A 22,899-nucleotide genomic window follows, 5' to 3' on the forward strand; every position below is an offset into this window, starting at 1 on the left:
GGCTTTTCAGTCAGCCGTCCTTTGAACGCGTTGGGGCAATGAAACACGGCCCCCCCCAGTCAATGAAGGGAGGCGAAGTGGGTGCAGGGGCGATTTGCACGTTGAGCTTTGCAAAGTAGTGCATTACTCAAATGTTACGGCGGTCACTCAGAAATGGCCTATGTAGTACCTGTTAATTATATATTAATTTATTCAACCAGAAATAAACCTCCCCCCATCACAAGTGGCCTTAGTTGAGGTGTAATGTACTGTGCTTTACCAAATGGTACCAATTTTATAAAGATCCTTCTTAAATGTATGTGGTCTTACCCTGTCCAAACGCGTCACCTCCAATTCCCTTAGGATGTAGTCCTGAGCCGGACACTCCTCCACGTTCTTCACACTCACTTTCCCAAACTCCTTAGTGGCGTTGAGGTCGGGCCAGTAACGCACACACTTGTTCTGTCGAGGGAAAAGTGGAGCATTACACAATCTAGAAGGCCCTGCTTTTTTCCCAAGCACTTTTACGACCAGTTTAGCTGTCATACTATCCTGGTCATCCCGGAGATTGGCTGACAACAGCTGTTTTGGATTGGAGGAGGGGGGAGCCAAACAATGTATTGGTAGCCTCCTGAAGTTCAGTTCTGATAAGCATCTATCTGTCCATACATGCACCCCATCCACTGATGTACTTCTAAACAGAGATGGTGTCAGTGGGAGACTTTAATCCTCACCTAAACAGAGATGGTGTCAGTGGGAGACTTTAATCCTCATCTAAACAGAGATGGTGTCAGTGGGAGACTTTCATCCTCATCTAAACAGAGATGGTGTCAGTGGGAGGCTTTAATCCTCATCTAAACAGAGATGGTGTCAGTGGGAGACTTTAATCCTCATCTAAACAGAGATGGTGTCAGTGGGAGACTTTCATCCTCATCTAAACAGAGATGGTGTCAGTGGGAGACTTTAATCCTCATCTAAACAGAGATGGTGTCAGTGGGAGACTTTAATCCTCATCTAAACAGAGATGGTGTCAGTGGGAGGCTTTAATCCTCATCTAAACAGAGATGGTGTCAGTGGGAGACTTTAATCCTCATCTAAACAGAGATGGTGTCAGTGGGAGACTTTAATCCTCATCTAAACAGAGATGGTGTCAGTGGGAAGCTTTAATCCTCATCTAAACAGAGATGGTGTCAGTGGGAGACTTTAATCCTCATCTAAACAGAGATGGTGTCAGTGGGAGACTTTAATCCTCATCTAAACAGAGATGGTGTCAGTGGGAGACTTTAATCCTCATCTAAACAGAGATGGTGTCAGTGGGAGACTTTCATCCTCATCTAAACAGAGATGGTGTCAGTGGGAGACTTTCATCCTCATCTAAACAGAGATGGTGTCAGTGGGAGGCTTTAATCCTCATCTAAACAGAGATGTTGTCAGTGGGAGACTTTAATCCTCATCTAAACAGAGATGGTGTCAGTGGGAGACTTTCATCCTCATCTAAACAGAGATGGTGTCAGTGGGAGACTTTAATCCTCATCTAAACAGAGATGGTGTCAGTGGGAGACTTTAATCCTCATCTAAACAGAGATGGTGTCAGTGGGAGGCTTTAATCCTCATCTAAACAGAGATGGTGTCAGTGGGAGACTTTAATCCTCATCTAAACAGAGATGGTGTCAGTGGGAGACTTTAATCCTCATCTAAACAGAGATGGTGTCAGTGGGAAGCTTTAATCCTCATCTAAACAGAGATGGTGTCAGTGGGAGACTTTACTCCTCATCTAAACAGAGATGGTGTCAGTGGGAGACTTTAATCCTCATCTAAACAGAGATGGTGTCAGTGGGAGACTTTAATCCTCATCTAAACAGAGATGGTGTCAGTGGGAGACTTTCATCCTCATCTAAACAGAGATGGTGTCAGTCGGAGGCTTTAATCCTCATCTAAACAGAGATGGTGTCAGTGGGAGGCTTTAATCCTCATCTAAACAGTGATGGTGTCAGTTGGAGACTTTAATCCTCATCTAAACAGAGATGGTGTCAGTAGGAGACTTTCATCCTCATCTAAACAGAGATGGTGTCAGTGGGAGGCTTTAATCCTCATCTAAACAGAGATGGTGTCAGTGGGAGACTTTAATCCTCATCTAAACAGAGATGGTGTCAGTGGGAGACTTTAATCCTCATCTAAACAGAGATGGTGTCAGTGGGAGGCTTTAATCCTCATCTAAACAGAGATGGTGTCAGTGGGAGACTTTAATCCTCATCTAAACAGAGATGGTGTCAGTGGGAGACTTTAATTCTCATCTAAACAGAGATGGTGTCAGTGGGAGACTTGCATCCTCATCTAAACAGAGATGGTGTCAGTTGGATACTTTAATCCTCATCTAAACAGAGATGGTGTCAGTGGGAGACTTTAATTCTCATCTAAACAGAGATGGTGTCAGTGGGAGACTTGCATCCTCATCTAAACAGAGATGGTGTCAGTTGGATACTTTAATCCTCATCTAAACAGAGATGGTGTCAGTGGGAGACTTTAATCCTCATCTAAACAGCGATGGTGTCAGTGGGAGACTTTCATCCTCATCTAAACAGAGATGGTGTCAGTGGGAGACTTTAATCCTCATCTAAACAGAGATGGTGTCAGTGGGAGGCTTTAATCCTCATCTAAACAGAGATGGTGTCAGTGGGAGGCTTTCAACCTTACAAATAGTATTACATGACATGGACTTAATAGGAATGTTCTAATACATTTACTTTTTTTCCCCCCTTCCTCTCATCTTTTATTCAAATTATGAATGGCTAAGATATCTTTATGTATTTGTTGAAAGAGCAAACTGGGATCCCCACCATGGGGGAATGTATGTGGTTCCATAGATGATACCATTATCACCGGACCAGACTTTGGACCCAGTAATTCTACTTCTATGCCCTCACCCGTCCTCTCTCCATCTCCTTGGTGGTCATGACAATGACGTGTGTGTTTTCCTGGTAGACCATCTTCCAGAAGTCCACCACCGTGTTCTGAAGGCAGCCCTGGGTGGCGATGAACACCTTGCCCTCCTCCACGTGGCGGCCCTCTTCATGCATACTCTGGGCGAGAGAAACATACAGTACTTCATTCATTTCATGTCTTCATTCATGATGAACAGATGAACATTGGTAACCTGGTGGTGGTTCAGTCTGTTTGTGCTTTAAACAACTCCTCACTGTGTGTTAGTTCATTTTCATGCCAAACATAGAAGAGTTGGCTACGACAGCACATAGGCTACAGTATGGGAGCAGGCCATTCACACCCTCTGCTTTGACACTCCAAATGGAGCTCAGGTGCATCCAATTTCCTTTGATCATCCTTGAGATGGCACTACAACTTGGAGTCCACCTGTGGCCAATTAAATTGTTTGGGCAGGATTTAAAAAGAAACACCTATCTCTATAAGGTTCCACAGTTGACAGTGCATGTCAGAGCAGACATTATACCATGAAGTGCAAGCAACCAAGAGCTCTGAGAGAATTGTGTTGAGGCATACAATACCAGTCAAAAGTTTGGACACACCTCCTCATTCAAGGGTTTTACTTTATTTGTACTATTTCAATACATTATAGAATAATACTGAAGACATGAAAGCTATGAAGTAAGACATGGAATCATGTAGTAACCAAAAAAAAGTGTTAAACAAAACCAAATGTATTTTATATTTGAGATTCTTCAAAGTAGCCACCCTTTGCCTTGACAGCCTTTGCACACTCTTGGCATTCACTCAATCAGCCTCACCTGGAATGTTTTTCAAATGGTCTTGAAGGAGTTCCCACATATTGCTGAGCACTTGTTGGCTGCTTTTCCTTCACTCTGCGGTCCAAATCATACCAAACCATCTCAGTTGAGTTGAGGTCGGGGGATTGTGGAGGCCAGGTTATCTGATGCAGCACTCTATCACTCTCATTCTTGGTAAAATAGCCCTTACACAGCCTGGAGGTGTGTTGGGTCATTGTCCTGTTGAAAAACACATGATAGTCCCACTAAGTCCTTTGGACTCATCAGACCAAAGGACAGATTTCCACCGGTCTAATGTACATTGCTCGTGTTTCTTGGCCCAAGCAAGTCTCTTCTTCATATTGGTGTTCTTTAGTTGTGGTTTCTTTGCAGCAATTTGACCATAAAGGCCTGATTCACACAGTCTCCTCTGAACAGTTGATTTTGAGATGTGTATGTTACTTGAACTCTGTGAAGCATTTATTTGGGCTGCAATTTCTGAGGCTGGTAAATCTGTGAACTTATCCTCTGCAGCAGAGGTAACTCTGGGTCTTCCTTTCCTGTGGCGGTCCTCATGAGAGACAGTTTCATCATAGCGCAGATTTTTTTTGCGACTGAACTTGGGAGAAAAAAAAATCTAAGTTCTTGTAATGTTCCAGATTGACTGACCTTCATGTCTTAAAGTAACAGACTGTTGTTTTGCTTTGCATATTTGAGCTGTTCTTGCCATAATATGGACTTGGTCTTTTACCAAATAGAGCCATCTTCTGTATACCACCCCTACCTTGTCACAACACAACTGATTGGCTCAAATGCATTAAGTTAAGAAAATCCACAAATGAACTTTTAACAAGGCAACCTGTTCCTCGAAATGCATTCCAGGTGACTACCTCGTGAAGCTGGTTGAGAGAATGCAAAGCTGTCATCAAGGCAAAGGGTTGCTACTTTGAAGAATCTAAAATATATTTTGATTTGTTCAACACTTTGGTTACTACATGATTCCATGTGTTATTTCATAGTTTTGATGACTTCACTATTATTCTACAATGTAGAAAATAGTAAAAAATAAAGTAAAACCCTGGAATGAGTAGGTGCGTCCAAACTTTTGACTGGTACTGTATATCTGGGGAAGGGTATAAAAAATGGAAACTTTCCACACACCATACAAGACCACAGTGGTCTCCATCATTGGGAAACATTTGGTACTACCAAGACTGCCAAGAGCTAGCCGTCTAGCTAGCCGTCTATCTGGGAGAACATGCCAGACGGACAACAGTCTCTACAGCACTTCACCAATCAGGGCATGATGGGAGAGTGGCCAGACGGAAGCCACTCTTGCTAAAAAGGCACATGACAGCATGCCTGGAGTTTGCAAAAAGGCATGTGAAAGACAGAGCATAAGGCTAAAGATCCTGTGGTCTGATGAGACAAAAATGTAACTCTTTGGCCTGAATGCAAAGAGCTATATTTGGAGAAAACCAGACATATCTCATTACCCATCTAACACCAACCCTACCGTGAAGTATGGTGGTGCCTAGCATCATGCTATGGGAATATGGGGATGCTTTTCAGCAGCGGGAACTGGGAGACTGGTAAGTATAGAGGGAACAATGAATGGTGCCAAATACAGACAAATCCTTGATGAGAACCTACTTCAGAGTGCAAACAGACTGGGGCTGTTACAACAGGACAATGACCCATAGCCAAAGCAACGATGGAATGGCTTCAGAACAAGAATGTGAAACTTCTTGAGAGGCCCAGCTAAAGCCCAGACTTGAATCCCATTGAAAATCTGTGGAAAGACTTAAAGATTGTTGTTCACTGCCGCTCCCCATCCAATTTAACAGAGCTTGAGAAAATCTGAAAGGAAGAACATCCCTAAATCCAGATGTGCAAAGCTGAGAGACCTACCCAACACAACTCAAAGCTGGAACAGACCTACCCAAGACAACTCAAAGCTGGTACAGACCTACCCAAGACAACTCAAAGATGGTACAGACCTACCCAAGACAACTCAAAGCTGGTACAGACCTATCCATGATGACTCAAAGCTAATAGACCTACCCAAGACAACTCAAAGCTGATACAGACCTACTCATGATGACTCAAAGCTAATAGACCAACCAAGACAACTCAAAGCTGAGAGACCTACCCAACACAACTCAAAGCTGGAACAGACCTACCCAACACAACTCAAAGCTGGTACAGACCTACCCAACACAACTCAAAGCTGGAACAGACCTACCCAAGACAACTCAAAGCTGGTACAGACCTACCCATGACGACTCAAAGCTAATAGACCTACCCAAGACAACTCAAAGCTGATACAGACCTACCCATGATGACTCAAAGCTAATAGACCTACCCAAGACAACTCAAAGCTGATAGACCTACCCAAGACAACTCAAAGCTGGTACAGACCTACCCAAGACAACTCAACGCTGATAGACCTACCCAAGACAACTCAAAGCTGATAGACCTACCCAAGACAACTCAAAGCTGATAGACCTACCCAAGACAACTCAAAGCTGACAGACCTACCCAAGACAACTCAAAGCTGACAGACCTTCCCAAGACAACTCGAAGCTGATAGACCTACCCAAGACAACTCAAAGCTGACAGATCTTCCCAAGATAACTCAAAGCTGATAGACCTACCCAAGACAACTCAAAGCTGTAATCACCACCAAAGGTGCTTCTACAAAGTATTGACTCAGAGGTGCAAATACTTATGTAAATGAGATATTTCTGTATTTCATTCAATACATTTGATTAAAAAAAAATATTTTTAAAACTATTTTCACTTTGTCATTATGGGGTATTGTGGGTGAGAAAATAAAAATATGTAATCAATTTTGAATTCAGGCTGTAACACAACAAAATGTGGAATAAGTCAAGGGGTATGAATACTTTCTGAAAGCATTGTAAGTGTTAGGGGCAAATCAAATCAAATTCAAGCAAAATGTTCACTTTTCTACTCGGGCCGGCACCCGTGTCTTAGTGGACCAAGGCTGGACCTGCTCTCGCTTGGGGTCAAAGCCAGGTCACTGGTACTTTTCAGCTGTCATTTACATAACAATAGCTAACTGTGAACTTTAGCACCTTCTAACAAAGCAACTGTTTTGATTATGCAGAGGTTGTTGATTCTGCTCTTCACAAGTCCTCACTGTCAGCCCTAGCTATTGAAAACAATTTCCCAAGTATAACATAAGGGTGTATACACTAGTGTAACAGTCAAAAAGCAGAATTAGTCATGCATTGATGTCAATGGGAGATTAAGGGAACATTTGATTAAAATGGAAGTTAGGATTCACCCCTAAATGCAATTATTCCACTCACACTTCCAGAACTCACTCTGATGTAGTTGGCGTTGATGTAGTCGGAGCCAGGCACATCTGTGTCTGCTTCCCTGATCTCCACCCGTGTGGTGTCAACTGGAACACAGATAGACCGGGATTAGGGTCATTGGTCACACACACAGGGAGGTATTGTAGACAGGAGGTTCAGGTCGATATCTCACTCACAAGGGAGGATGTTCTTGTATCTGTTTTTACTCTTGTTCTCTGCTCTCTGCCCTTCTTTCCTGGGGTAGAGGAGCTTACACTCCTGCTGCTGTAGCACCTGAGAGAAGAGAACAAGGTGGGAGAAAGTCAGACAGAGGCAGTATATGAAATGGCAATCCCTATTGGCAATCTAGTGCAATACTTTTGACCAGGGTCTAGGAAGTCATTTTGGAATGAAGAGTCTAATCTGAGCCATAAAAAATCCCTTACACCCAGGTATTCCAAATGGCACCATATGTGCCAAGATATAGTGCACTACCTTTGATCAGGGCCCATAACCAGACTATGACAGGAACCAGTGGTGACCATCTTAGAGTTAACAATAATGTGCTGTGTGTTGTCCTTCAGGAAATGCCTCATGAACATACTGGATTTACATCATCCAGACGAGCTTCAATGCCATACAACTCTCCTTCCATGGCCTCCAACTGCTCTTAAACGCTAGCAAAACTAAATGCATGCTCTTCAACAGATCGCTGCCCGCACCCACCCGCCCGTCCAGCATCACTACTCTGGATGGTTCTGACTTAGAATATGTGGACAACTACAAATACCTAGGTGTCTGGTTAGACTGTAAACTCTCCTTCCTGACTCACATTAAGCATCTCCACTCCAAAATTAAATCTAGAATCGGCTTCCTATTTCGCAACAAAGCATCCTTCACTTATGCTGCCAAACATACCCTCGTAAAACTGACTATCCTACCGATCCTTGACTTCGGCGATGTCGTTTACAAAATAGCCTCTAATAATCTACTCAGCAAATTGGATGCAGTCTATCACAGTGTTATCCATTTTGTCACCAAAGCCCCATATACTACCCACCACTGCGACCTGTATGCTCTAGTTGGCTGGCCCTCGCTTCATATTCGTCGCCAGACCCACTGGCTTCAAGTCATCTATAAGTATTTGCTAGGTAAAGCCCCGCCTTATCTCAGCTCACTGGTCACCATAGCAGAACCCACCCGTAGCACGAGCTCCAGCAGGTATATTTCATTGGTCACCCCCAAAGCCAACTCCTCCTTTGGCCGCCTTTCCTTCCAGTTTTCTGCTGCCAATGACTGGAACGAATTGCAAAAATCACTGAAGCTGGAGACTTATATCTGCCTCACTAACTTTAAGCATCAGCTGTCATCAGCGATCACTGCACCTGTACATAACCCATCTGTAAATAGTTCACCCAACTACCTCATCCCCTTTGCACCCCAGTATCTCTGCTTGTACATTCATCTTCTGCACATCTATCACTCCAGTGTTTAATTGCTAAATTGTAATTATTTCGCCACTATGGCATATTTATTTCCTTACCTCCCTAATCTTACTAAATATGCACACACTGTATATAGACTTTTCTATTGTGTTATTGACTGTACGTTTGTTTATCCCATGTGTAACTGTGTCGTTTGTTTCGCACTGATTTACTTTATCTTGGCCAGGTCGCAGTTGTAGATGAGAACTTGTTCTCAACTTGTCTACATGGTTAAATAAAGGTGAAATAAAAAAATTATTTTAAAAAATTATCTTGATCTTGACTTTCATGTTTTGGAATATTAGGTGTGATTTACAATCATTTAAATACACTGGCGGTAATGATGATACCACCACTCTTGTACCTCAAATTCTTCCCAGAATCCCTGTTTGGGCTTCTCTGAGTTGTCTGCCACTTTGTTTAGTTCCTTCACCCTGTTCTCAATGTTGGCTGCATTTATCCTGGTGGCATTGAAGGGCTTCCGTTGGGAAAGGAAGAGCAAAATGTTAACTCCATGGATGATCATATGATCCACCCTTCACATTAAATTATATTACTAATATAGAATTTGCAGCTCACCCATACTTGGAGTGACACATAATTAATATACTTAACACATCTGGTTTTATCATAGTAGAACATAAAAATGGCAGTACAACATTGTTTCATGTGCGGCTGTCTGAATGCACTGGTTCAGTCTCTCACCTGTTTGAGGTGAACAACAATTCCACTCTTCTCCACCATGGGGTTCTTCTTGTAGTGATCCACCAGGTCAGCCAGCGTGTCAAACCTCTCTCCTCCACCTACGTCATACTTCCCATCCTGCTAGAAACACACAAAAACTAATGTTGTTTGTTTGCCCTTCTAGCTGGACAGTTAGCTTGCCTACAAGCCTGCTAGCCTGCCTGCTAGCTTACTAGCCCTACAAGCATACTAGTCCTTACTAGCTGGTCATGGCTAGAAGGGATGCAGCTAATGTCAAATTGATGTCAAAAGTTGCATGTTTGAGTCGCATCGGGGAGCATTTTGGCATTTTCATTAACCCTAACCCTCTTCCCTAACTTTAACCTAATTATCCTAACCTGCTACGTTAATTATCCTAACATCTAAGATCCATCACCATATGGTGTTATTTTCTGCTCAAGCATTCTCATTTCGACACCAAACCCACCACAAGAGCCCCACGACCAGTGGATGGAAATTGCCACATAACATTAAAGATCCACCACCATATTTTACAGTAGGTATGGGGTTCTTTTCTGCTTATGCATTCTCATTTCAACGCCAAACCCACCCCTGGTGTGAGTGGCCAAAGAGCTCTTTTTTCATGTCATCCAACAAATATAAAACACCTGGGGTTTGCTAAAATGCATTGGCACAGGTGCTTTGGTCAGATGACATGAAAATAGAGCTCTTTGGCCACTCACACCAGGGGTGGGTTTGGCGTTGAAATGAGAATGCATAAGCAGAAAAGAACCCCATACCTACTGTAAAATATGGTGGTGGATCTTTAATGTTATGTGGCAATTTCCATCCACTGGTCGTGGGGCTCTTGTTTAAGGTCAACGGCATCATGAACTTTACCCAGTACCAGAACATTTTAGCCAAAAACTGGGTTGACTCTGCCGGGAAGCTGAAGCCTGGCCGCAAGTGGATCTTCCAGCAAGACAATAACCCCAAGCACACATCAAAATAAACAAAGATATTTTTAATTGGCCACAAAATATATATTTTTTGCAATGGCCATCTCAGTCACCTGTGGTTTGAATTGAAGAGGGAAATCCATAAGAACAGACTAAGTATATCAAGGATCTGGAAGGATTCTGTATGGAGGAATGGTCTAAAATACCTCCGAATGTGTTTAACTCATAAAACATTTTAGAAAAGGGCTCAGTGCCGTTATCCTCACATTGTGAGGTTATTGAAAGGTATTGAAACAGAGGTGTCAATAATTTTGACCCCTACCTTTGAGAAAAAAAGTATTACTTGTTAAACAAAATCTATTTCTCTGAGCAATTGTATTAGTATACAATAGTAGAACTTCAAAAAATGTTGAGCATACAATATAGCTCAGTAGTTGGATTACTTATTATATACACAGTTATTTTTTTTGCTCATCTTTATCAAGGATGTCAATCATTTCAGACCCCACTGTACATGTAAAGGCCCTAGCTGGTCTTACCTGGTGGCGAATCATGACATGGGTGACCTTGGTCTTGCGGTCTACGTTCTCGTGCTTCTCCTCGTTGGTGAGGACAGAGAGCACAAAGTCACCTGGTTTGCTCTGGCTCTCCCGTACCAGGAAACTGCCAGGCTTGCCCTTGTCCATGAGCAGCTTCTCAGCGTCGCGCCCAGAGAGGTGCCCGTGGTACCACCTAGTGTAGATCGGTAGACAATTTATGACTATTATGTTTGAAAATACTAATACTATTAAAAAGCAATGAAGAATTGGGAAATGGAAATCACCCCAACTCCGCCGTTTACGTGTAATTGTTTACATAAGAAATTAAAAAATGTGGGTGTTTCTGAATGTGTGAGTTTGCACGTGATGGTGTTTACAAAGAAATCCGAATTGTGTGTGTTTGTGTGTTTCTCTGTATGAGAGCTTGCATATGTAAATGTGTTGGAGGTTCCGGCAAGAGCGCTCAGCTGGTGTTTCATGGAGAAACCATCCTCAACAGGGATCACACGTTGTTTTTGGAGCTTGATACAAACTGATACACTGTGTGTTACAATGTGTAGAGACAGAAATGCCAGCATAGATATGTTTGAAGATTATAACAGGGTCTGTGTGTGTGTGTGTGAATTTTATTGTAAATGTTGTGTCTGTGGTTGTTTTCATTTGTGTGTGTGTGCAGCCATCTGTGTGCATGCATGTGCCTGTGCGTGCGTGTGTGTACGTACCTCTCGGAGGTTGGGTCCTTACAGTTGAGTGGGTACTTGAGCTCGATGACGTCTCCGTTCCTCTCTCTGAGAAGGTCGTGCTGCTCTGTGTAGTACTGCACCAGCTCTGCCAGCGTGGCAAACTTCTCCCCTCCATACAGGTCGTAGTAGTCCCCTGAATTCTGGATCTTAATGTGGGTGACCTCATTGTTCCGCCTGACACACACACACAGAGGAGAGTGGTTGGAGTCAGGGTTAGTCATAGTGCACACTGTTCAGATAGATCACTATATATTATGTAACAGGTGCACCCTGCAGCATGTAGCAGAGGTTAGGTTCAAATCAAATCAAATCAAATTTGATTTGTCACATACACATGGTTAGCAGATGTTAATGCGAGTGTAGCGAAATGCTTGTGCTTCTAGTTCCGACAATGCAGTAATAACCAACAAGTAATCTAGCTAACAATTCCAAAACTACTACCTTATAGACACAAGTGTAAGGGGATAAAGAATATGTACATAAAGATATATGAATGAGTGATGGTACAGAGCGGCATAGGCAAGATACAGTAGATGGTATTGAGTGCAGTATATACATATGAGATGAGTATGTAAACAAAGCGGCATAGTTAAAGTGGCTAGTGATACATGTATTACATAAAGATGCCGTAGATGATATAGAGTACAGTATATACGTATACATACGAGATGAATAATGTAGGGTTGGTAAACATTATATTAGGTAGCATTGTTTAAAGTGGCTAGTGATATATTTTACATCATTTCCCATCAATTTCCAATTATTAAAGTGGCTGGAGTTGAGTCAGTGTGTTGGCAGCAGCCACTCAATGTTAGTGGTGGCTGTTTAACAGTCTGATGGCCTTGAGATAGAAGCTGTTTTTCAGTCTCTCGGTCCCAGCTTTGATGCACCTGTACTGACCTCGCCTTCTGGATGATAGCGGGGTGAACAGGCAGTGGCTCGGGTGGTTGTTGTCCTTGATGATCTTTATGGCCTTCCTGTGACATCGGGTGGTGTAGGTGTCCTGGAGGGCAGGTAGTTTGCCCCCGGTGATGCGTTGTGCAGACCTCACTACCCTCTGGAGAGCCTTACGGTTGTGGGCGGAGCAGTTGCCGTACCAGGCGGTGATACAGCCCGACAGCCTACCACTGTTGTGTCGTCCGCAAACTTGATGATTGAGTTGGAGGCGTGTGTGGCCACGCAGTCGTGGGTGAACAGGGATGGGTTAGGGCAGTGTGCAGTGTGGTTGAGATTGCATCGTCTGTGGACCTATTTGGGCGGTAAGCAAATTGGAGTGGGTCTAGGGTGTCAGGTAGGGTGGAGGTGATATGGTCCTTGACTAGTCTCTCAAAGCACTTCATGATGACGGAAGTGAGTGCTACGGGGCAGTAGTCGTTTAGCTCAGTTACCTTAGCTTTCTTGGGAGCAGGAACAATGGTGGACCTCTTGAAGCATGTGGGAACAACAGACTGGGATAGGGATTGATTGAATATGTCCGTAAACACACCAGCCAGCTGGTCTGCGCATGCTCTGAGGGCGCGGCTGGGGATGCCGTCTGGGCCTGCAGCCTTGCGAGGGTTGACACGTTTAAATGTTTTCCTCACGTCGGCTGCAGTGAAGGAGAGTCCGCATGTTTTAGTTGCGGGCCGTGTCAGTGGCACTGTATTGTCCTCAAAGTGGGCAAAACAGTTATTTAGTCTGCCTGGGAGCAAGACATCCTGGTCCGTGACGGGGCTGGTTTTCTTTTTGTAATATTAACACGCTGCACCTTGGTCCTCCTCTTTTTCTCCCGACGACGATCCTTACAATTTCTGAGATTATTCCTTTATAATACCCTGTTGAGTTTGAGGGAGTATTTGTTTGTGTTCATGTACATGTCTGAGATTATTCCTTTATAAAACCCTGTTGATTTTGAGTGAGTATTTGAGAGCAACTGGTTTTCACTAAATGCAGATGGCCAGGGAGCACAGATAAGGTCAAAAAACAGTCTGACACTTTTCAAAATACACAGCCACAAAGAGACACAATGTCACAAACACATATCATGCTAAACCCGAAACATTCTTATCAGCATGGAAACAAGAAGTGAAAAATTAGGCCTAGTTGAAGATAGTACTTTCTTTTTCCATTTCCAGTGAAAATTTCAGAGCAATATTTGTCTGCAGCAAAAGGCCGAACCAATGCACAAACATGCACTTTGTCTTAGTACACCTACACATGTACAAGTCGGTTTTTGAGCCTGCAGCAAACCACAACTCCCACTCCACACACTTTTACAAAAAAGATCATGCTGTTGCTAGCGATCTAACTCAGGAAGTTAGAAAAGTGACAGAACTGCACATTATGCTATCTGATATCTAGCTTTAATGCAATTAGCTAGCCCTCTCTCTGCAAATTGATGATCAAGTAACAGTCATTTAAAGTGGAACAAATCCTATTCCCTCCCTCTCATCCATCTTTCTCTCCTATAAACCTGCATTCTCTCCTTCCCTCCCTCTCCTCCATCTTTCTCTCCTATAAACCTGCATTCTCTCCTTCCCTGTAATTGTGTTATGAATGTTTGAGTGGAGCAGTATGCCTCCCTGTCTGTGGCTACTAATGGCCCGTGGCGGCTGCACTGTGTGTGTGTGTGTGTGTGTGTGTGTGTGTTTGCACCATGCTGTTTGTGGGAGTTTAACACAATTAATGACGTCGCATTGAGCCAAACATCCATCTAGATTTTACACTGCGGATGGGATACGTCTCTTGCAGACTTGGAGACATAGCACACAATCATTGTGCCATACAGCATTCATTAAGCTGCTTTTGACCATGGCAAAATCAAGTAATGCTTTTGTACAGAGTTATGTGAATATTGTTTTTGGACATACAGTGGAGTCTTTTTTCAGATGCCTTGATAAAGCTGAGCAAAAAGACTGCATAAAATAAATACAAATATGGAGCTCAAATGGTTTGCTGCAGGCTCAAAAACCGACTTGTACATGTATAGGTGTACTAAGACAAAGTGCATGTTTGTGCATTGGTTCGGCCTTTTGCTGCAGACAAATATTGCTCTGAAATTTTCACTGGAAATGGAAAAAGAAAGTACTATCTTCAACTAGGCCTAATTTTTCACTTCTTGTTTCCATGCTGATAAGAATGTTTCGGGTTTAGCATGCTATGTGTTTGTGACATTGTGTCTCTTTGTGGCTGTGTATTTTGAAAAGTGTCAGACTGTTTTTTGACCTTATCTGTGCTCCCTGGCCATCTGCATTTAGTGAAAACCAGTTGCTCTCAAATACTCACTCAAAATCAACAGGGTTTTATAAAGGAATAATCTCAGACATGTACATGAACACAAACAAATACTCACTCAAACTCAACAGGGTATTATAAATATATATTTGAATTTATTTTATTATATATATATTATATTATATATATATATAATTATTATATATATATATATATCTACAAAAGGTAGGGGTCAAAATGATTGGATCCCCTGTTTTCAGTACTTCTGGATAACAACACTGAGCCTTTTATAAAATAAGGTGTTGATATTGGAGAACACATTGGGAGGGATCTTAGACCATTCCTCCATACAGAATCTTTCCAGATCCTTGATATCCTTCCTCTGAGTTTATGGACTGTCCTCTTCAATTCTAACCACAGGTTTTCAATGGGGATCAAGTCAGGAGACTGAGGTGGCAATTGCAAAATGTTGATTTTTTTTGGTCAATTAAACAATTTATTTGTGGATTTTGACTTGTGCTTGGGGTTATTGTCTTGCTGGAATATCCACTTGGGGCCAAGCTTCAGTTTCCTAGCAGAGGCAACCAGGTTTTTGGCTAAACATATCCTGGTACTTGGTAAGGTTTATGATGCTGTTGAGGGAAGGGAAGCAAAATAGCCCCATAAACATCAAAGATCTAACACTATGTTTTACAGCAGGGATGAGGTATTTCTGAAAAATGTGCATTTTTATTTTGAAGGCCAAACCCACTGCTGGTGTGCGTGACCAACGACCTCTATTTTCATGTCATCTGACAATAGCACCACCTGGAGTTTGTTAAATGGCATTGTTACTTGGATTGGACCGGTGCTATGGTCATAGAGGTCTTTGCCCGTGCACAGCAGCAGTGGGTTTGGCCTTTGAAAGAACATTGCACATGTGGGGGCTTCTGGCACAAGAACAGTCTCCACAAGAAAAAGGGTTAGGTTAAGGTTTAGAATTAGAAGTTAGGGAAAATATGATTTGCATGGGAATCAATTGTTTGGTCCCCACAGGTATAGTAAAACAAACATGTGTGTGTGAAGGACCTGTCTACCTAAAAGCCCTTCTGACTACAAGGATGGAGGCCGCTGCACTTGTTTTAATATATCTGGAGCAACATTAGGTCATCATCAATCTTCAGTGGCCCACCCATGGTTCGAGAAGAAAGAACACACAATGACACTATTTAGTGCCTTATCCCTCCTTTCCTTTTATCTACTGGCTTCCTATCTCTCTCTAGTTCCAAAACGTGTGTATCAAACAGGCCTTTGGACAGATTCGAACACATGTCGACATCAGTATACAGTGGGGAGAACAAGTATTTGATACACTGCTGATTTTGCAGGTTTTCCGACTTGCAGAGGTCTGTAATTTTTATCATAGGTACATTACAACTGTGAGAGACGGAATCTGAAACAAAAAAAACATTGTATGATTTTTAAGTAATTAATTTGCATTATATTGCATGACATAAGTTTTTGATACATCAGAAAAGCAGAACTTAATATTTGGTACAGAAATCTTTGCTTGCAATTACAGAGAAGATACAATTCCTGTAGTTCTCGACCAGGTTTGCACACACTGCAGCAGGGATTTTGGCCCACTCCTCCATACAGACCTTCTCCAGATCCTTCAGGTTTCGTGGCTGTCGCTGGGCAATACGGACTTTCAGCTCCCTCCAAAGATTTTCTATTGGGTTCAGGTCTGGAGACTGGCTAGGCCACTCCAGGACCTTGAGATGCTTCTTACGGAGCCAGTCCTTAGTTGCCCTGGCTGTGTGTTTCGGGTCGTTGTCATGCTGGAAGGAGGTTGTTGGCCAAGATCTCGCGATACATGGCCCCATCCATCCTCCCCTCAATACAGTGCAGTTGTCCTGTCCCCTTTGCAGAAAAGCATCCCCAAAGAATTATGTTTCCACCTCCATGCTTCACGGTTGGGATGGTGTTCTTGGGGTTGTACTCATCCTTCTTCTTCCTCCAAACGCGCGAGTGGAGTTTAGACTAAAAAGCTCTATTTTTGTCTCATCAGACCACATGACCTTCTCCCATTCCTCCTCTGGATCATCTAGATGGTCATTGACAAACTTTAGATGGGCCTGGACATGCGCTGGCTTGAGCAGGGGGACCTTGCGTGTGCTACAGGATTTTAATCCATGACGGAGTAGTTTGTTACTAATGGTTTTCTTTGAGACTGTGGTCCCAGCTCTCTTCAAGTCATTGACCAGGTCCTGCCGTGTAGTTCTGGGCTGATCCCTCACCTTCCTCATGATCATTGATGCGCCACGAGGTGAGATCTTGCATATAGTCCCAGACCGAGGGTGATTGACCGTCATCTTGAACTTCTTCCATTTTCTAATAATTGCGCCAACAGTTGTTGCCTTCTAACCAAGCTGCTTGCCTATTGTCCTGTAGCCCATCCCAGCCTTGTGCAGGTTTACAGTTTTATCCCTGATGTCCTTTACACAGCTCTCTGGTCTTGGCCATTGTGGAGATGTTGGAGTCTGTTTGGTTGAGTGTGTGGACAGGTGTCTTTTATACAGGTAATGAGTTCAAACAGGTGCAGTTAATACAGGTAATGAGTGGAGAACAGGAGGGCTTCTTAAAGAAAAACTAACAGGTCTGTGAGAGACGGAAATCTCACTGGTTGGTAGGTGATCAAATACTTATGTCATGCAATGATTTTCTGGATTTTTGTTTTAGATTCCGTCTCTCTCAGTTGAAGTGTACCTATGATATAAATTACAGACCTCTACATGCTTTGTAAGTAGGAAAACCTGCAAAATCGGCAGTGTATCAAACACTTGTTCTCCCCACTGTATGTGAGTGCCGAGGGCAGAGTCAATAACCACCAGACCACCATGGCCACGTCTCTGTTACATAGTATCCAGTGAGAACACAATCCACTTATCAAAATGAGATGAATCAACATTCTATTAGGTCAATTTGGCCAATGCATTTAATAGATTGAATCTATAAATAGCCCGACTGCAATGGAAATATGTCTAATGGAAATGAATGGAGGCAATGGCATACGTAATACGGGGAGAAAATCCATCCACAGTCCCGGCTAATGCCCTCTAAACCTCTCCTCTGACTAAGAGCATAGAGATGTATAAACACAACATGATACTAGAACACACACCACTAGAACAAAAGTTGTGGCCTATGTTCCCAAAATATTTTCACTAAACGAAAACAATGAATAACCAAGGCATTTCTTTTGATCTGAGAATTACATACACAGAGTATACTAAACATTAGGAATACCTTCCTAATATTGATTTGCACCCCTTCTGTCAAGTTGGCTGGATGTCCTTTAGGTGGTGGACCATTCTTGATATAATCCTTCTTTAACCTGTCTCCTCCCCTTCATCTACACTGATTGAAGTGGATTTAACAAGTGACATCAATAATGGATCATAGCTTCCACCTGGTCAGTCTATGTCATGGAAAGAGCAGGTGTTCATAATGTTTTGTATACTCAGTGTACATGAGCTTCACAATTACATGCTTGGCTGTGTAAATTCTCACTCCCTCAAAATGCAGCATAGAGCTATGGTTGCCAAGGCCTCTCCCATAACAGAACACACTGTCTACTTAACCACACATTGTGGTCTACACCGGCCACTAATAGCAGAAAATGTATAACCCCTCCCTCCTTCCCCTGCCATCCAGCCCCCTGCCCAGGCCAGGAAAGGGAGAGGGGGAGATAAGCGAAGGGAAAAGCAGGGAGAATTAGATAACAGCCCATTGGAGTACCAGGGCGTCCCATTAAAAGGAGAGTCAAGCTAATAACATGCTGGTAAGAAGAAACACTAACGACATGGTAATCACTCTCCTGTTGAGTAAGTGTGTGTGTGTGTGTGTGTGTGTGTGTGTGTGTGTGTGTGTGTGTGTGTGTGTGTGTGTGTGTGTGTGTGTGTGTGTGTGTGTGTGTGTGTGTGTGTGTGAGAGTGTGAGAGTGTGTGTGAGAGAATGCTAGAGAGTGTCTGTGATGTGGGATTATGTGTGAGACCGTTAGCTTGGTCACACTGGACCCTGGCAAGTTTAGGGCCCAATTCCGATTTAGGAAATTACACTTTCTTACACACGCCTTTCTTACACACTTCTCAGTAGTTGGTATTCAGACTTACCTTATGAAGGTGTGTAATGGGCTTTGCAGGCGTGGTTCCCTTGTGTTCACTGAATTATACATTTAACCGCTGAAAACCTTTCCACTTGGTGGCCAACAGATTTTTCCATTCAATAGGGTTTTCAGTAAATGTATCTTAAGACATCCCTTCAAATACGGTGTACCTAGTAGTTTGAATTTTGTCATCAGACTCAATAGAATATCTTGAGAGAACGGGTTCACAATATTAGGGATCAATGAAAGAAAGCCATCTATAATATATGCATATTTGCCTCTGTTTCTGCACCCATTGGTAGATTTCAAAATACTCTGATCGTGTAGATTATTTAAGGGAGGCAATGTATTTTACAGGTTTGCCTAGCATTTACACACGGAAGAAAGAAAACGGTGGTTTGATTCAGTCAGAAAATTGCTACATTCAGATCTTTAACCCATGGTAATGTTGGAAGATTAGTTTACATTGAATTACAATAGGGAGAATATTTTACAATAGGAGGCTGTACCCTCATCTATTGCCTGCACTAACTAACTGTGTGATGACACAGCCAAGTAGTGTCATTCGTCAGGTTCAAACTGTTACGGCTTGGTCTGCGCTTCGCTCCATAACCATTTAATGAACCTACATGTCTTTTCTCTGTATTACCAACTGTTACTAATGATCCTCAGCAACAACCACATGGCCATGACGGAATTCACAGAGAAAGCAAATTAAGGTAAACAAAACAATGTAATTAAATGGAATGATAACACAGGCTATACTAACTAAAGGGAACTAACATTGGCAGTTTAATATGGGTTGTTATTAGGCCTACCTACTGATAGTGGCTAATATTTAACATGATAGAAATAGTAAACAGAGAATGATAATAATGATAATATAATTAAGACAATTGAGAGTGCCGATCCCTGCAAGTTAAAAGGCCATACAATTTAAATTCTGCAGAATGGAACAACATTTCAAAACACTTTACTGTGGGAAAGTTAATACGATTACATATGACTGGTTTAACATTTGCCTCCTGTGATTTAGAAGGTAAGTATACCTAAAACAAGTGTCACTTATATTTACAATTCCAAACAGATTACTTATTTCCCTAGCTGCTATCAATAGCTATTATCAAGTTGTAAATTACAGTGCAATGAGAATGGGGTTATTTATATCGGAAAAAATAAAGTAGATGCCGACAGGTTCGCTGGACCTTATTCATAGTTTCCTCACGCGTAACGGTGCAGAAATTAGGGAATTACTGTAAATCAAGGTCAGAATACGGCGTATCTAGCTAGACACACCTCTGCCACACCTTGATTTATTCGATCGCCACCCAAAATGAATATCAGGTGAATAGCACGCTATTCCATTGTTTAAGTTCCATTGCTTAAGTTCAAGGTCAGAAACCTCGGAAAAAAATGCATAAACATTTCATTACGTTCCATTTACGCACGCTAAACTCGGGTCGGAATTGGGTCCTTGGTGAATACGCAAGGCATAGCTGAATAGTCGCAAAGAAAAGTGTAAGTGAGTAAGTGTAAAGCATAACTCTCATCAGCTCATGAAAGCTGAATAAGCTTTTTGTATTTCTCACCGTAAGCAAATAAATAAACTCTTATGCATTCATGTTGGTACGTAGCCTACTTTCAACAGCAAAACAGTGCAGACACAAAATAAAGCTGTCAATGCTCTAGATAGCACTATTCTAACTATTTCCTCCTTCCCCCGGCCAAGCTAGTCCAAACTGACCTTACCGTACCATGGGGGGGCATAAATCACACAGGCCACAGGAAGGTGGTGGAGTGGGGGTGAGGGAGGGCTGCTGTTAGCCTGCACTATAGTTTAGCCACAGGCCCTGTGGTCTGAAGAATAACAAATACAATTTAGCCTGGTGACTGCAAACACACACAGGCAGTTAGGCAGCCCTCAGTCACCACAAAGCCACATAACACCAGGGGCATGCAGGGTCAGACCTCGACATGGGCCCCCGGCCTTAATGTTATTAAGAGCTACTGCCTGGACTGGCATGGCTGCCACACTCACTGCTGTTACCAGCCTAACAACCTTCATTCACTTTCAAGGTTGCTTGATCGAATCCCTGAGCAGACAAGGTAAAAATCTGTCTTCTGCCCCTGAGCAAGGCAGTTAACCCACTGCTCCCCGGGCGCCGAAGACATGGATGTCGATTACGGCAGCCCCCGCACCTCTCTGATTCAGAGGGGTTGGGTTAAATGCAGAAGACACATTTCAGTTGAATGCATTCATTTGTATCCCCCTTTCCCTCTACCCTACCACTCTACCACTCCCCTCTCTCTCTCTCTCTCACACACACACTCCTCTCTCCCTCGCTACTCAAGCTAACCTCTGCTAAAGAGAGTGAGCTAAAGGACGATGCTGGACCTTTTCCATGAGCTTGTCTGACTGATAAGCCTCTTAAAAGCTTCCGTTGCCAATGCAGAGGCACTCTCTATCCTGGCGCTACAGGAAATCACAGAGGCCTGCTGTTTACCAGAACTCCATGTTTCTCTTTTGTATCTCTCCAACTACAGAGCTCACTGTTCATAATTCAGTGAAATGTAATGTCATGGGACAGGGTTAGACCTGATGATTTCATACATGGGGTCAGTGGCGTAAGTGAATTCTTGTGAAAGGCTATTTACGACCAGTTCTCGCTTTCTTTTCAACCGAGGAGGGAAACAAACATTTTCCATTTCGTAGAAACGTGGGAGAATAACAAACTACGCATATTTCAAGCTTGAACTCCCACAAGCTGTGACTGTTCACCCAAAGGCAAGGCTCTTGCTCTCTCGCTAGCTTGCTTACTGGGAAGCGATCATTTCCCATTTCTTGAGGCTTGACTCACGAGACAATTTGCTCTGAATGATTAACTTACACCAGGGACAATGTTGTGGAGCATGGGCCGCTAACGCTAGGATAAAGAGCTAGGCTAAAGCGGTGGACTAAAGCACTAGCAGAGAACCATGCTAACACAGAACATTCACGAAACATTACCTAAAGTTTCTCCCTTGGTTATTTGACAAATAACTTAACCAGATTGTTATTGGAACCAACATTTGTTAGCTGGGAACATGGAGGCCCCTACCTGATAGAGAGAGTAAAATCTCCCGGGTTGCTCTTGCTCGGCCGGGCTAGGAAACTGCCATGGACCCCCCGGGTCAAGAGGAGCTGCTCTGCCTCGATGCCTGTGATGTTGGGGTGGAACCACCTGGAAGAACAGAGAGAGAGAGAATAGTTGAGCACAAACGCCAAATCCAGAGTCACTGCGCCAAAAACAGTGTTTCTCAATGTACCTGATTCAAATGATCAACCAGTTGAATCAGGTGTGTTACTGCCGGGCTAAAAAGAAACAGGGGCCCCTCCAGGAGCTCACTCATCAATCAATCAATCATTTCCCAGTAAAAGATTCAGTTTGGTGACACTAGTCAGAAACACATAAACCATAAGAGTTAACCTTTTGGAGAGCAGAACCCAAAACTACAAATAAGGTTTGAGTAGTTAGCTAAGTAACTTTGGTCAACAAATGTGGCTCACCTTTTAGCCTGCTCTGGGCCAAGTTAACGCCATTTATCTTGAATGAAGTGTCTGAGATGTGGGTTAAGGACCAATAAAATCAGATTTGCTTCCTCTTGCAAAGATTGTCATTTGAGGAAGATGACTGATTCAATATTTTATCAATCAAATGTTTTTTTGTGTACATTTGTTTAAAAAAGTATTACACAATTAGTGATTTGTTTTTTTCACGCAATTGTATTTTGAAATTTGCAAAATGCAAACTAACAGCCGCAACCAACCATAGACATTTAATCCATAGATGGCAGTTCCCATTCAAGTTAAAAGAGCATTATGTAGATGTTTTTGTATGGGTCCAGCCCAGCACTGGTTGCAGATACGGGTGGCAAAAGTTTAGCCAAGCGACAAAATGATGAGGCTTAGGGAAAAACCAGAGTAAATATTGGTAACAATTTGAATCGCTGGAGAGAAGTTATGGCCCTAAAAGGGCTGAAGTCTGATGCAGATATGGCCTGTTTTCTGCTTGACAGATAACGTTACCAAGACGTTGCATCAGCTA

The 22,899-nt window shown here is 42.8% G+C and overlaps 1 protein-coding gene across 3 annotated transcripts in view; it reads right to left on the reverse strand.

Moving 5' to 3' along the window:
- Positions 1–22,899, reverse strand: part of LOC139368342 (tyrosine-protein phosphatase non-receptor type 11-like) — a 98,565-nt gene that overhangs the window by 37,099 nt on the left and 38,567 nt on the right. Inside the window, exons 2-10 of one of the 3 annotated variants that reach the window (XM_071107107.1) lie at positions 21,913–22,035; positions 11,434–11,628; positions 10,712–10,904; positions 9,235–9,351; positions 8,894–9,007; positions 7,243–7,339; positions 7,073–7,152; positions 2,904–3,059; positions 310–441 (exon numbers count right to left, since the gene is read on the reverse strand). In XM_071107107.1, coding sequence (XP_070963208.1) covers positions 310–441; positions 2,904–3,059; positions 7,073–7,152; positions 7,243–7,339; positions 8,894–9,007; positions 9,235–9,351; positions 10,712–10,904; positions 11,434–11,628; positions 21,913–22,035 — 1,207 coding nt within the window. Of the gene's footprint in view, positions 1–309; positions 442–2,903; positions 3,060–7,057; positions 7,153–7,242; positions 7,340–8,893; positions 9,008–9,234; positions 9,355–10,711; positions 10,905–11,433; positions 11,629–21,912; positions 22,036–22,899 lie in introns of all 3 variants that reach the window. The other 2 variants (XM_071107106.1, XM_071107105.1) reach the window with 2 other exon arrangements.

This window comes from Oncorhynchus clarkii, chromosome 16 (genome assembly GCF_045791955.1).
Source record: "Oncorhynchus clarkii lewisi isolate Uvic-CL-2024 chromosome 16, UVic_Ocla_1.0, whole genome shotgun sequence".
NCBI classification, from domain to species: Eukaryota; Metazoa; Chordata; class Actinopteri; order Salmoniformes; family Salmonidae; genus Oncorhynchus; species Oncorhynchus clarkii.